At 33.3% G+C, this 15790-nt stretch overlaps 1 protein-coding gene across 4 annotated transcripts in view; it reads right to left on the bottom strand.

The window, feature by feature from the left end:
- Positions 1–8187: 8187 nt before the first annotated feature.
- Positions 8188–15790, bottom strand: part of Carpa (Carbonic anhydrase-related protein A) — a 167896-nt gene continuing 160293 nt past the window's right edge. Inside the window, exons 9-12 of one of the 4 annotated variants that reach the window (XM_083086382.1) lie at positions 11335–11489; positions 10975–11100; positions 9802–9850; positions 8188–9697 (exon numbers count right to left, since the gene is read on the bottom strand). In XM_083086382.1, the coding sequence (XP_082942508.1) occupies positions 9651–9697; positions 9802–9850; positions 10975–11100; positions 11335–11489 (377 nt within the window). In that variant the 3' untranslated portion in view covers positions 8188–9650. Of the gene's footprint in view, positions 9716–9801; positions 9851–10974; positions 11101–11334; positions 11490–15790 lie in introns of all 4 variants that reach the window. The other 3 variants (XM_083086381.1, XM_083086383.1, XM_083086384.1) reach the window with 3 other exon arrangements.

Consider the following 15790-nt stretch of genomic DNA (forward strand, 5'->3'; position numbering starts at 1 on the left):
GAATGCGAGCTTTTTGCGATATACCCGAGTTACATTGTTAATGATAACAATGATAAGACATACATTCTGTGTTACGTCGGATATGTAAGACGCCTACCGTGTAATTCTATAATCGTACCTATTGTCCCACGCCCATTGTATCATTGTCTCCTTGGAGAGATGCTCTTGGCCAATTAGACCTGTAATTAATTACGTTGGTAATTACCAATTGCGTGCATCCCGCTCAACTGCGTGCACAAGTATCATCATGATGTTATCGAATATCGCTGCAATTTTAGGAGCTTCTGCGATCGTTATTTCATGAGAATACATTCATCGTGCGTTTAAAAAAATACACATATGCACTGTTTAAATGAAAATATATCACTCTTGACAGGATCTTGGATAGGATGTGCAAAGGAAATGCGGATATTTCGAAAACTATTCTTAGAGTTTTTCGATTTACATACGTCGGATTCATATCAATTATCTCGAGTCTCGTGCTCTATACGTCAGGTTGATCGAAGTTTATTCGCGGTGGCTGTCTGCTTTATTAAATTAGTTCTAATGTATATGACAAATGTGACAAACGAGCCAATGTTAATTCATCTACAAGCGATATGCACAAAGGCTATATCAAGGGGCTATTGCTGAAGCCGCGTGAAATGTTGCCGGAATTTGGACCGGGTGCAATGTCAGCTTCGTCGACATTTTCGACGTTCCCAATATTCTGCTTTTGGCATCAAGTGTCGTTGCAAGATTATGTTCACGGGAAATTAATTAAAGCTTTATGAATTGATATACAACTCAATCAAAGTCTGAAATCGACTGTTAACGAACGACTATTAATAGAGTATTTAATAAAGTATCAAAAAAATTAATTTTTCTTAACGGAATATATAAAACGAATATATAACGGAATATATAAACGATGCTGGAGAATAAATTAGAATAAAATGTACAAAGTTAAACGTTGGGTTTGACGTTTATTGCAATCCATGTTCGCATATAAGGTAAATTTAATGTAATACTTTCTAGGAAAAAATTCCGCTCATTACTTAGATATAATAAACTTATTAATAAGTGTTATTAATACGAGATGATAGAATAATCAATAGATGACAGAACGCAATCCAGAAAACGATAACAGAATTATTTTAAATGCAATTTTATATTTAAAAAAATTAGAAAACCAATGATTTTTAAGGAAAAACAGTTGTAAAATTTGTTGGTAAGTATTTTTAATCATTTTTTTATTCCATAAAAGTAACAAGTGCTTTTTCTATTCGATATATATGATATGATTCGATATATTTTTCAAAAATATAGGAATAATATTTCTAATTCCATTATAACATTTTTTAAATTATTTTTTCTGATAGGAATAAAACGTATAAAGGAAAAAGGAAGGAAGGAAGAGATATTGCTAGAAGCTATGAGAAAAATCAAGGCACTACAAATGGGTATCAATGGTTTTTTTTAAGAAATAGAGGGAGATGTAATTTTCATAAATATTTAATCAATATTTCTATTGATTTAAAGAATAAAAGTTTCGAATTTTATAATTTAAAGAAAATTTATTTTTGTTGATTATTTGAAATGATTATCTGAAACATCAAAGGAGTTCGGGGAGAAAATGTTCAAAAAGTTAATTTTATAATTAGAATACTTTAATTAATCAAAAATTGATGTAATTATTAATTATAACATTAATAAATCTTTATAAATTTTAATTATCAATAAAATCCTGTGGGGCGTATTACACCGTTTTCCCCTATTATTTTATCCAACATTGTCTAAGAACCATGAATTACGAAAGAAATGTAATTATATTATCTGAGTTAAAGAGAATTATTGACCGCAATAATTATGTACGTAGCCAACAAAGATCGGCGTGGATAAGATGACACAAGTATCAGGTGCAGTAGAATGGGAGTGAATGGGATATAAAGTCTTTCAAACCGGCGTCGCGGATTGTTCGGATGTGGTAAGTCCGTTATGGAGGTTTGCTCCTTTTCACGAATCCGAGGGGGAAAATCGTTTCTCCGCCTGCCATTGTAAGGCGGTAAGCCGATTCTTCGTCGTTGAATGAAAACGATCCCTTGTCCCGCAATGGCCGTAGAAATTCGAAGGATGACCGAATCGCATTTTTATTATGCTACACCATCAACGACGAATCGGAAAAATACAGCATTTTTTTTTCTCTGCCGCTGCAGCGATAGCGGATGGAATCCCGGAAATTTTAAATTTACCCATTCGTCTGTCTGACATATTTCAATTTAATCTATTCAGTCTGTGTGTGTTGGTCATCGGGAAAAAAAATTCAATCATTTTGCAACGGAATGGGAATAATTTAAATACGATTTAATTGCATTCTTTGATTTTCGATATAATTGCGTTCATTTTAGAGAAATAGCTGTGAATATAACAATTTGACGATCTCGCCTGAGAAATTATGTACAAAAATAAAATTTGTAATTAATATATCGCGCTATATCCGTCTTTGTATGCAAATTCAATCGCAAATGGCGAAGAGTATCATGCGATCATCGACTGGGAGATAGTACGGGCTTAGGCTTTAGGCAAATTAATAATCGACCATTGTATTTCATGGGCTTCGACGAGTGAACGGGCATAATAAATGCCGAAGCCAGAAAAATGTAATTACACGAAGTACCTGCACTATTTGGCTTATAAACGCATCACACAGATTATTAATAATATGTCTTTGTTACAAAGTTTCGTACAATTTGCAATGGATGAATCTTTCATGTCCCTTATAAATAAATTGAAATTCGTTTCGTCTATCATCGTTCAATTTACAGATAAATAAAATTTCTCAAACGCCTTATTTCTTCAAAATTTAAAGATAATTCGAGGATTAAGGATAAATAAATAATTTTATACAGTGTCTTAAATTTAAATAAAAAAAATATTTAATAAATTTAATAAATAAATTTAATAAATTTAAATAAAATATTAAAACTTTGAGTGTTTAAAGGATCGAAATTGAAAAAAAAATGTTCTTTAGAGATTTGCATATTTTTGCTTCGTTTTGGGGAAAATTTAAAAACAAAAACAAACAGAAAAATTTTCAAAATACAATATCTACTAAAATTATTAGGTTTATCAAAAAGTACCACGAGAAGATGGATCGGATTTGTACTTCTCGTTATCGCGATACAGTCTCTCTTGTCTGTCGGTGATCTTTCCTTAATGCGAGATTAAAGAAAGCAGCCACCCATCCCTCAAGATGCGATCCTCCCACCCCACAATTTGCGTCCTGTTCGCGCGAGCGCGTTTGCCTGTGTAAAGATCATCCGGCCCGATGTGAACTAACGTACGTGTGAGACGAGGTAATAAAAATATTACGAGGACCTCTAATCTTCCTCGTATAATGGTATCCATAATTCCTCGGCGCGCTGTGCAGTCATGATCGAGTCTTCCCGCTCCCTCTCCGCTGCCCCTTCCGTTATCCTTTCTTTCCGTCCCTTTCGTCCATCCCTGAACTCGCCTCCACGTAGCCGCGGACCGTCAATGTGGTCGATGGTTTCCCGATTTTCCTCCTCGTCTTTTCTCGCGCCGTTTCAGTCTCATCCATCGACGGCAGGCATAAAAGAAAAGCGACGATAAGTTTTAACGTCGCCGGTTATCTTTTTTCGAACGATCTATCCCCTTGTCGCCCCTCACCCCCTTCTTTTCCGGCTCGAGACGATCCGTCTTTTTATTTTCACGGTTTTACCTCGCGAATTAAAATCCCTCGTTTACGATGAACCGATACGACCACGCTCTCGGCGCGATGAGCTGTTATCAGTATAATCAAAGGGACATCAATCTCATCTTATTAATACGTCGACATTTAATTCTTACGAGCGCTTGCTCGGATATTTCAAAGATGGAATCGTCGTGTTTCGATTAAGGGTCATATAATCATAATAACGTAAGGAATTTTTTAGAGTGGCAATAACTAATTTCGAAGTTAAATCGATAACTTTCTGTGCAAAAACTGACTAAAATATAAAGTTAAATTATATTTGCTCTTTTAAGCAGTCTTAGCGCAACGAGATCCTATAATTATCAATTAAACTTTTTAAAGCAATGCGTAAACGCGTTTATGAAAGTTCCAGCTTCTCCTTGAGCGAAGTAGCTGTACATGTCGGTTGTTCGCATGGGAATAACGCTTCTAAAACGTGAGGGCCGACATCAGCGATAACTGTGTTAAAACGAAATAATAACAGTTTTAATACAGAATTCTCCGAGTATGTGCAAATATAAATGCAATGCTGACGTTCACAGGAGCTTGAGAAAATACGCGAAGAAATGCTCTCGAAAAGAAATTGATATTTTCTTGATAAAAGTACATCAAAGGCCTAGTTTAAAAAGTCAATTTTAGAATTTTTATTTTAAAGGATTAAAAAATCGACTTTTTTATATTTTTTGAAAATATGAAGAATATCTTTTAAATTTTATTGAACATTTCGTAAAATTAACAAAGTTGTAAGAGTTTGAATAGGATACACGGATCTTTAAATGGACCTGTGTAAAATTTTAAATGCGGTTTTTTTCAAAAACATTGTAAAGTTTATGTGACGGATATTTTGAAAACTAATGGATCGAGTAACTTTAATATATTTTAAATGGAAAAAACATTTTTTCATAGATATTGTGAATTTAAATAGAATAGAAACTTAAAAAATTAAAATTTTTCTGACTTTCAAGAAACGAATAAATTTTAACAAAATTGAAATATCTAATTTTAAAATAACTATATATCTTATTACAATATACTTTATTATTTTTCATATACACACACAATTTTCTCTAATAAAATTTGATTCAATATCCCATAAATATTCTATAAAATAAAATTATATATTCTATAAAATAAAATTAATAAATTAATAGATCGAATTTAATCATTTCAACTACACAATTACACATAAAATTCAGCATATCACTTGTCGAATTATGTATTTTGGAACACGTGCAAAAACTGGAGACTCGACCGAGAGAAAGCTAAATATTCACGAGTTAAAAATACTAATACTCTAATATTCTAATCTCTAATATTCTAATATTCTTTTCATCTCATGTATCGTTAAATTTTGATTCTTCAATTCAATCATTTATTTAGAGATAAAAAAGGGAAGGAAGAGAGAGGGAGACAGACAGGAAAAGAGAAAGAGGATGGAAGTGGTGGATGCTAACTTTCGAGCCATCTCGCATTCGCGGAATAAGGCGGGAATATTGCAATCGCTGTTGCATGCACGTTAAAGCAGTTTCAGCCAAATGAACTTGCATTCAACTTTCGGTTATTATTTCCTAACTTCCATTTCATCTAACCACGTTCGACGCGGTTCAACGGCCGCGCCTCTGATATCGAACGCGGAAGGAAACGTCTGATTAAATTGGCACTGCACGATACGTGTTCAATGCGCGTTTCGTCAATGCACCGCGGCATTAAGCTTCAAAGAAATTGTTACATATTTAGATCTGGCGTGTTTCAAACATCGGCCCCGGGTTCAATGCTTTTCGAATGTAGGCTACGCGAAAGGAAACGCGCGTGCACTCTACAGCGTGATAGACACAAGATACAGATAGGTGAAAATATACGAAGTGCGCGGGACATATTTATGTCGTCCAATAAAACTTTTACCGGTAACAGATCGCATCTGGCGCACATGCAAATAGATATGCATATCTCGCGTACGGTATAAATATTCCAAAAGATTCGCAGGCCTCCATAGCTTGGAATGAAAACAGGAAGAAGAAAAGAGATCCGATGAAATTTTCATCAAAGTAGAAATTGATTCGAAGAAACTGAGCAACAATAAAAAACGATCGTATAATGATAATTCTAAATATTAAATGCATATAAATGTATACCGATTTTACGATATTGTGCATTAAATATATGCGTGCGTTGCATATATCTGAAAATGGAAATACCGCGGGCAGTCACGAAGCATCAAGGAAACAGAAGTGGATGAAATGTATACTTAGAAATATAAAAATAAATCGTTTTTTTTTTTTATAGAAAACATACATCGAAAAATGCATGCTTTTTCATTGAAAAATAACAAATTTGGTTTGTTTTATTATATTTTTAATGTAATATTATTTTTCTTCATCTTTTTCATTAATATAATAAAAAAACTGTAAAGTTCTTATATTTTTAATTAATCTATTTTTGAAGGTAATTTTAATGAAAATTTTGCGGCAAATTACATCAAACACGCGACACGATTGGAATAATTTCCTCCCTCTCAGTTATGTGCATAATAAAAATTATGCATTTAATTGAAAATTATCCAAATTATATCGTGTTTGACATCCTTTTAATCGTAAAACTCTCATTATTTCATTAAAATTATTTTCGAAAAAGAAATAAAAAATATAAAAACTTAGCTTTCTCTATTATATTAAAATAGACTAAAGTATGTTTTATAAAAATTACAATCTATATTTTTGTATCCATAATAAAGACAATTCATTCAAGTTCAATTTGTCCATGCAGAAAATTTATCTAATTAAAAATGGTTACATAAATATAACCAATAGCGATTATATTTAAAATAATGGTGGTTCAAATTTGTCATCTAGAAAATAAAGAATAGTGAACAATAAACTTGTAAAAATCAATCTATAAAGATGTTAAATATCTGAAGAAAAAAACTTTTAGAAAAAAATATCGAGATGTTTTTTTCACAAAAAAATCGTATTTTATGAAAAAATCATTATATATATATGATATTATATATATATGATTGTACTCGTGGGAATCCGAAATCACGTTCTTAATTTCCATAAAAAAGTGCAGGGACTCCTCCCTGTCCGCTTCTTCAATCAAGGACGTCACGTGATGACTTTCTCTCCTCTCTTTTACCTTCTTTATTCGCCCCCTTTTTTCCCCTCAAAGAACTTTGAGCTCAGTAAGCATATCTCTCTGCATCCTCTTGCCTTGCTGCTGCATGCAAACCGAGCCCAGCTACTCGCTCAGCACATTCTCAGCGAATCTCCCCCTTTCTTAAATTCGTTGCATTCGTTTAAGCTGACGTACACATATATACACACGCGAGTACGGTATCGTTTGATCGAAGAAAATGATTCGCGTAGTCAAAATCCGTAATAATACGATAATTATATTGCAATTCAAGCGAGTGCATAAATTCTCAAAGTCTACACGCTAATCTTAATATGGAAAATTCACAAATTTTAATCATATATCATTCCATCCGAGTCGCACAAGTATATCTTGAATTTAATAAAATTTGACATTTATGTCATTCATGTGTCATTCACGTGACAAATTGTTATTAGTATGAATTTTCAAATTACTAATCGTTATATAGAGCAATGATATAATTATTACACATTACTCGCGTTCGTCTTGAAGCACCAATTGAATCAAATTACATAATCAATGACCTCATTTAAAGCTATGCGTCGCGTGCAGTCCTTCTCCAACTGATTAAATTGCAACAAATTGTCTAACGTCAAATCGTATAACGAACGCGAAGCGTGAAGACGCCAACGGTGAAGGATATCGCGCCCTGACGGGCAATCAGTTTCTCCGTCGCGTATAAATTATTCCGCAAATTGATAAAATAGAATCTACTTACCTCTTAGTCTCTCGAGAGAAAGAGAAAGAGAGAGAGGAAGAGGAAGGCGTCCCGCGAAAGTTGCGGCAGATAATTAATTAAGGATGAAACGTGGTCTCGCAGGCCGAGGCGTGAACTTCGGGCCGGTGTTCAACCCAGTTTTGTCCCGGATAATTTGTCAGCCTGCTCGAATTTTTGGATCGAGTATCGTGGCCCCCTCGCAAACTTTTCGCGAGCATCGTTGAAACTTTGACTTACGTCCTTGACGTACGTCGACAAAGAAATTTGTAATGCCCAACTTTGCAGAGGCGTTCCGAACCCGAACTTTCCCCTCGGCGAGATTCGGGCTCGGAAATTAACGGGTATCATCGAAATTTATTAATTTACATCCTCGAGGCAGCCGCTCTGGCATCGATGTTCGATGTGCAAATAATTCGACGAGATTATTTCGTCGGATAAAATAAATAGAGCAGGGGATAATGATGCAAAGATGAAGACGCGACGGCTTTATATGAGAAAGAAAAGATTGCAATCGATATAAATAAGTACATCCACAAATAAAGAATTGATTGCAAGAGAGGGAGAGACACAGCGGTCGCTGTTGCTGTACAATATAACGTCGCCTTTATTGTTACTTATTAACCACAAGTTTTTTTTTTGTTAAACGTTCACTTTTTCGATTTATAATACAACTTTATTCTCTATACACGCGCTTTTTTTCTTCTCCCTAAAAGAATTTCGCCTTTTTCGCTGCTTAACGTCTATCTTAGGTAAATGTCTGTTCGTGTACATTTTCCGTATCTGTGTTTATATATACAAAAGCGCGCCGGATTATTCGTCCATCGGCTAAGCTAACGGAAAGAGAGAGAAGGAGAAGAAGAGAGGGGAAGAGAGAGAGAGAGAGAGAGCCCGGGGTTCTCTTCCGCGCGGTTGATTTACCACATGACTTCATCCTAATCTCTTCCCTTTCCGAACCATTCCTTCTTTATTAACCTACTCGTCTCTATCCCGAAGCTATTACGAAATTGCTCTCCGCCTCTCCACCTCCGTCCATCTCCTCTCGCCCCTTCCTCCGTCGTGATACCGGCTATTTCTTCTTCTGTATCTTCTACCGAGATCCATCACGATCGTCTCATCTCTTCCCGCGCTTCCGCTTCATTTCCCCCATTCCCATTTTTCCTTTCCCTGCGTCCTCCAATGGTCTTCGCTTTACATGGTTCACGTCGTATCGCCATTGGCTACGCGGTAATTGACAAAAACCTGTCAAGTAACTCGGACCGATTCACAGGTTTATCAGCGGGATTAATTATTCAAGCAGTCGTTTTATTCGCACGTTTTTTTTTGTCCCGTGACAACAGGACGAATCGCGTGTATCGGGGGTATATCAGCGATGGGCATCTTAAAAAATTTGTCCCTCTCATCTCAGAGAAACAATGCCTATTCTCTCGCTATAGGAATCATTCATTCATCAGCTGAAAGTGTGCGCTATATTGTCCATTTTACAAAATTACACTGTTTAGTTTGTAATAGGTATTATGTTAAGTCATACGCCCATCCCTGATAACTGTTACAATCTTCGTATGCTTGGTAAACTTACAAACAGCATTAAACAAAAACTCATATCCCACCAAGACACTTAAAGCTCCTTTGATCACTCGTGTTGTGAGAATTACATTAGTGCTGTAGCAACGCACGCGGCTTTGTCCTTGCTACTCCGGGAAATGAAACGAAATTCAAACTTTACATGTATTTTCCTCGTGATAAAAACTTATCTACAAATTATATACGTAATCTTTTCGCTAACAAAACGGCGGTTGCGTTACACTTGTTGGTTTTGCTTCGAAACACAGGAATCGCTCTATGGTATTTTTATTTCACCCCTTAAGTTTACACAACCATTTGAAATTTACGTCCGTTTTTCGCACAGCCACGGGAAACCCCTTTTCTTATTCCCCGTTGTTAGAAATCAGCTCTTGCCTCACCCTCCTCGTGTCGCGCTACATGAACTCGTCTCGTTCCAGAACTCCTTTAGGAAAAAGTCCTCTCTCGTAGTCCTACCGCGGGACGGCTTCAGACTACGTTGTGCGATAGGGAGCCGTCGTCCCGCCACGTGTTGGCTGGAAGGAAAAAGTCATCTTTTCAAATTCTCATCGAGACGATCCCTTTGCGTTGAAGCATGAAGTTTAGGGGCTCCTGGAGCCTGGCTAACATCGTGTGTTACCTCTATAATGCATGTCCTGCGCCATCGATGGACACTTGGCGTTTCCCCGCTGCCAGAATAACACGAAAAGTACATTTAAGTTGCAGCTTCGCGAGAAAATTCTGACGAGACTGATTCTTCTACGGTCGATCAAGATATTTCATGACACTGATATTTTCTACTCGTAATTTGTTAAAAACTGCTCTAAAGAAACTAATAATTATTATTTCCAATTTATAAACTTTGTTAATTTTATAAAAATAATTTAGTTTTTTTCTTTAAATAAAATAATTCTAAGAGAAAGAGAGAGAAAAAATTATGAATATTCATCTTTTTTTTATAATTTTATATTGCGAGATATACTTCGTGATATCACATTTATAATATTAAAAAATTGTAATATATATTAACTTGTTAAAAATGACTCCAAACTTTTATTTGAAATTTATAAATTTTAAAATTTTATGAAATTTATGTATTTTATAATCGTTAAAAATAGAATTTATTTTTAAAATAATATATATATTTTTTTAAATAAAATAATCCTGAGAGAGAGATAGAAAGAAAGAGAAACAAAATTATAAATATTCGTTTTTTTTCTTAAAATCTTATAATGTGAACATGTGACATCACATTTGTAATACCTAATAATTTATTAAAAACTAACTTTTATTTGAAATTTAAAAACATTCCGACATTTAATAATTTATTAAAAACTAATGACTTTTATTTGAAATTTAAAAACGTTCCAATATCTAATAATTTATTAAAAACTAATGACTTTTATCTGAAATTTAAAAACATTCCGACATCTAATAATTTATTAAAAACTAATGACTTTTATCTGAAATTTAAAAACATTCCGACATCTAATAATTTATTAAAAACTAATGACTTTTATTTGAAATTTAAAAACGTTCCAATATCTAATAATTTATTAAAAACTAATGACTTTTATTTGAAATTTATAATCGTTGCTGTGTGATTTTGTAATCGTAAAAAATAATTTAGTTTTTTTTAAAATAAAATAATCCTAAAAGAGAGAGAGGGAGAGAAAAAAAATTACAAATATCTGTCTTTTTTTCTTACAATCATGGTGATATCACATTTACTGTAGCATGCCAATTATCCTGACTGACACTACGCGGTCTTTGCACGTCAATATCGAATAACATAATCACAGTATTATATTACCTTGGCAAAATCGATATTTGTTCGCACAGTTCTGTAATGAAGACCCTGCAACGGTCTGGAATTATTACCGAGGGGTGCTTTCGGCGTACTGGAAGGGCCTTGCATTAATTTCCTTAGGGCGTACAGCTAATGACAGAGATAATACACACCGTGAGAATAATACGATTCGCTGATCTATCCGACAAAATTGCCGTCTTATCGCTTCGCTTTCGTTATTTTTCGATGATCCGATCATGATTGCGGGACACGCGAGCTTTCGGCGAGAGTTTGAAGGGACGAGAAGGAAAAAGTATCGTGAGAAAGGTTGGACACCGATAAAAAATAGAATGGGGTCGATCGATTGGGGATCGATGTGTTTACCTCTCGTGCCGTGATGTAAATCGGTTTGTTGAGAATCAACCAAACTGCCGTTTCCCAACAGCCGGGATGCGTTGTACTACCCTCATAAGTCATGTAACCGGTGGTATCCGGAAGGAGGCTTTTCAGAGACAGGTAGCGGACAGGTGCGGTATCACCTGAAAGATAAAATATTGACGAGAGTTAGGTAGGAAGCGCCATTTAGGTATTGGTATAGATTTCGCTCGTGAAATGAGATTTGTCACGCAATGATATAATTGGACAAGCCTGAATAAGATATCGATTAGCGAATTATATTAAAAGATTCTCCTAAGATTCCAAAAATACCAGTTAAATTACTTGAAACCAAACGCGAGATCAGTTAGCGATACTTTTAAGGCTCTTGAAGAGATTTTCAAGAATTAAATACCCTTAAAAGTTTAATTAGACGTTAAGATTTCTGATAAGAGAACGTAAAAGAGAAATGTATGTACCCTAAGATTAAGAGATCCAGATTAAGAAGTAGGAGATTAAAGAACGGTGTTAATGCAGTTGGCCTGCAAGTTCTGTATATTATGCAGAATGCTGATAAACGATACTGGAAGCGCGAATTATAGATGACAATCGCGTGAGAGATATCAGATGAACAAAACTCAAATTCAGCACGAGATACTTGATATTTGTATTTAATCGTACGGGGTGGAAAATAATCATTTGTCAAAGATAAACGCGTGGGGAAGTTGAAAATTCTATTTAACACAAGTAATATTTTTTAGATAGGATCTTAATTCTAAAATTAGTGGCCAATTCCACTTTTTTAATACTTTTTGATTTGAACGTTTAATGCTTCTTGACAGACATGGTTATTTTCCATCTTGTCACACAGTAAAAAATAAAATGTTAATTATAACATTTTTCACATGTCCCAGAAAGTCCACTCTAAATTTTAAGTTAAAATAATTCGTTCGTCGTATGTTACTTATTGGCAAACTTAAAATGTTAAATAATTGACACGATACTTTACATTTATTTTTGTTATCATGACTTTAAGTGTAATGTAAAACTAACATACAAATTAATTAAAAATTACATGAAAAAATAGTTACAATAACTCGTAAGAAATGTTGAGGACATTAATGTATAATAATAATTATTTTAACTTAAATTATTTGTAATAGAAACATTTGATTTTAGTAAACTTGATTATTTTTGTATGTCAAAGTTCAAGATTATTTGAAGATTCAGTTTAACTTTCCTTAGAATGTTAAACTGACTTTGAGACATGTTGATTGTTTAAAATGATTATGTTAAAAATACTCAAAATAATATTCCATTTCTAAAAGACATATACAAAGTGTTAAGTTATAAAGTTGACATAAATGTAACACATAAAAACGTTATAAAAATAATAACATATAGGTTGTATGTTAATTTTACATTGAAGTACTAATCAAACGTGGTAACACAAAAAAAATTTAACATATGGACGCACAATTTTTCACTGTGCATCTTATAGCAGAATATTTTGGGTTGATTATGAAGAACGCAGTCGAAATAAGAACTCTCATACTTTAAGAAAGAAACGGTAACAAATATTTTTCAGCAACTTTGCATACTTTCAAGGAGTGTTAAATGATATGTATTTTGACACTAATTTATTTTAGAATTTATTAATATTCTATTCCAAGAGATTAATAGCTGGGAGAAAGGATATATTAATTACTGACACGCAAGCTTATTAAATAAAGGATTGGACTTCCCACGCATGTCTCTAGATCCCTAGCAAATGGTTATTTTTCACTCTGCCACTCTATGGCAGAACATTTTGGGTCAATTCTGAAGAACGCAATCGAAACTTTCATATTTCAAGGAAGAAATGGCAACAATATTTTCGAACAACTTTGCGAGCTAAAAGTGTTGTTTTAGAATTTGTTAAAATACTATCTATTTGGATCGATTCTAAAGAACACAGTCATGACTTTCCACGTATTTTTTTCAAGATCCATAACAAATGGTTTTATTCTACAACTCTGTGGCAGAATATTTCAATTCTGAAAAAACAGTCGAAACTCTCATGCTTCAAAAGAAATGACAACAGATATTCTCGAGGGACTATGTTTGCACATATCCAAGAAGGGTTGTTTTAAAATTTGTTAACATTCTATCCCAAAAGATTAAGAATTGTGGGAAAGGCTGGGCATGACTACTGACACGTAAGCTTATTAAATAAAGTATTGGATTTTTTTTCCTCTAGCAAATAATTATTTCTCATGAACATCAAGCAGAGCGTTCAGTCGCAGCGAATTATTCCGTTTTCACAGACGCTTTCATCGCCCTTTGACACTTGACTCGTTCGCAAAAATTCAGCAACCGAGGAGAACCGCATTTCAGAGAGCAGCATTCCTATAAATTCAAGCGATTACTCGCGCGTGCAGAGAACGAGCCTCGTATTACTTTTATCGATAACAGGCACGTATGCGGATTACGGAAGGTTGTGAAGCGTAAAAGGCGTCGCTCCTCGTGCTCTCGATACAAATCCTTCACTCCAAAGAATACTCGACTCTACGAGTCGTAGGCGGACGAAATTATTCGCGATTGGTTCCCGCAACATCCGCCTTTGAACTTTTGATATTCTAGGCTAAAAAAACGCGACGATGAACCCCGAAAAGAGCGAAAAATGAAAAAAAAAATGAAACAAACGTGCATAAATCGTGTGCACAAGATAGCCATGTGTATTTGTGTAATTACATACAATTTATGTAGAATTCACATTCATGTGCAGAGAAATGCTGATGCACATCCATAATTTGGCGACGATAGTGAAATTTAATTCTTTTCTCTCACAAGAGTAATAAAGACGAGAGACTGTGCGATTCTAAATATTATATAATAACGATATATTTATGAATTGTTCAATTTTTTTCGCAATTATTTCGGCAGAAACATCGCTGGCAAATGTCTATTCTATTGAGATAATGGTGCTGCACTTAAGCGTAATGCCCTCGCAGTAATAATGCACCCGTTGATTCTGCATATTCAGGGAGTTATAATTTCGAACGCGTCGTGTAAATGTATCATATAACCTGCAGTAAATAGTAGAGTTACAAGAACAAGCAATATGCGACTCGCTTGTAAGCCGTCACTCCGCAAATATCTGCATCTCATGCAGAATGTGTATACCTAATGCATTATGCACTACCCTCGCATAACTTTCCATCGACAGCGACGGACTCATGCGTTCCAGCCATGAACTGCCATTCACAAACACAATTATATTTAACCAAACATGATTATTATTAAATGTGAGAATTTGTAATATGAAAAAGTCGCAAAATATTATATGTCTGCCTGAATGAACGTTTTTTTTAAGTATAAATAGCTCGAAGAATTTTAGTTCTTTTTCCAATATTAGTTCTCTTTCCAAATATTCCAATTTTAGTTCTCTTTCCAAATATTTTAAATTCCTCTTTCAAATATTAATATATAAATACATTTGAAAGCGTCTTTAATACATTTTCTGAATAAAAGTAATACAAATAGAGAAAAAATCGAAATAACGAAATTAACGGAGCAAGTGGGAATATTTGTAACTACAATTCAAATAAATATAAATACGCGAATTTATATAAACATTTTTTAGATATAAATAGCTCGAAAAAATAAAAAATAAAATAAATTCTTTAAAATATTGTAAGTATATTTAACAATGTTTTTAATACAATATATATATTTTTGAATATTGAATAAAAATAATGCAAATGAAAAATAAGTCGGGACAATGAGATTTTAACGGAAGCATATTTATAATTATAATTCAAATAAATATAAATACGCCAATTTATATAAACATTTTTTAGATATAAATAGCTCGAAAAAATAAAAAATAAAATAAATTCTTTAAAATATTGTAAGTATATTTAACAATGTTTTTAATAAATATATATTTTTGAATATTGAATAAAAATAATGCAAATGAAAAATAAGTCGGGACAATGAGATTTTAACGGAAGCATATTTATAACCATAATTCAAATAAATATAGATACATAAATTTTTATAAATGTTTTTTGTGACGTTTCAATATAAATAACTCGACAAAATAAATAAAAAATAAATTCCTCTTCCGAATATTGTAAGTGCATTTGAAAGCATTTCTAATACAACATTCTTTGAATAAATATTGAATAAAAGCAATGCGAATAGAAAAGAAGTCGAAACAACGGGATTAACGGAGACGTAATATTTGCAACTATAATTTAATTAAATATTTATACATAAATTTTTATAAATATTTTTTAACCTTTAAATATAAATGGCTCGAAAAAAATCCAAAAATATAAATTCCCTTTCCAAATATTTTGGATAGATTTAAAAGTGTTTTTAATACAACATTCTTTGAATATTGAATAAAAGCAATGCGAATAGAAAAAAAGTTGAAACAACGAGATTAACGGAGACGTAATATTTGTAACTATAATTT

This window comes from Camponotus vicinus, unplaced genomic scaffold (genome assembly GCF_025532165.1).
Source record: "Camponotus vicinus isolate PSW18456_S1 unplaced genomic scaffold, iyCamVici1.0 SCAF_13, whole genome shotgun sequence".
Classification (NCBI taxonomy): Eukaryota; Metazoa; Arthropoda; class Insecta; order Hymenoptera; family Formicidae; genus Camponotus; species Camponotus vicinus.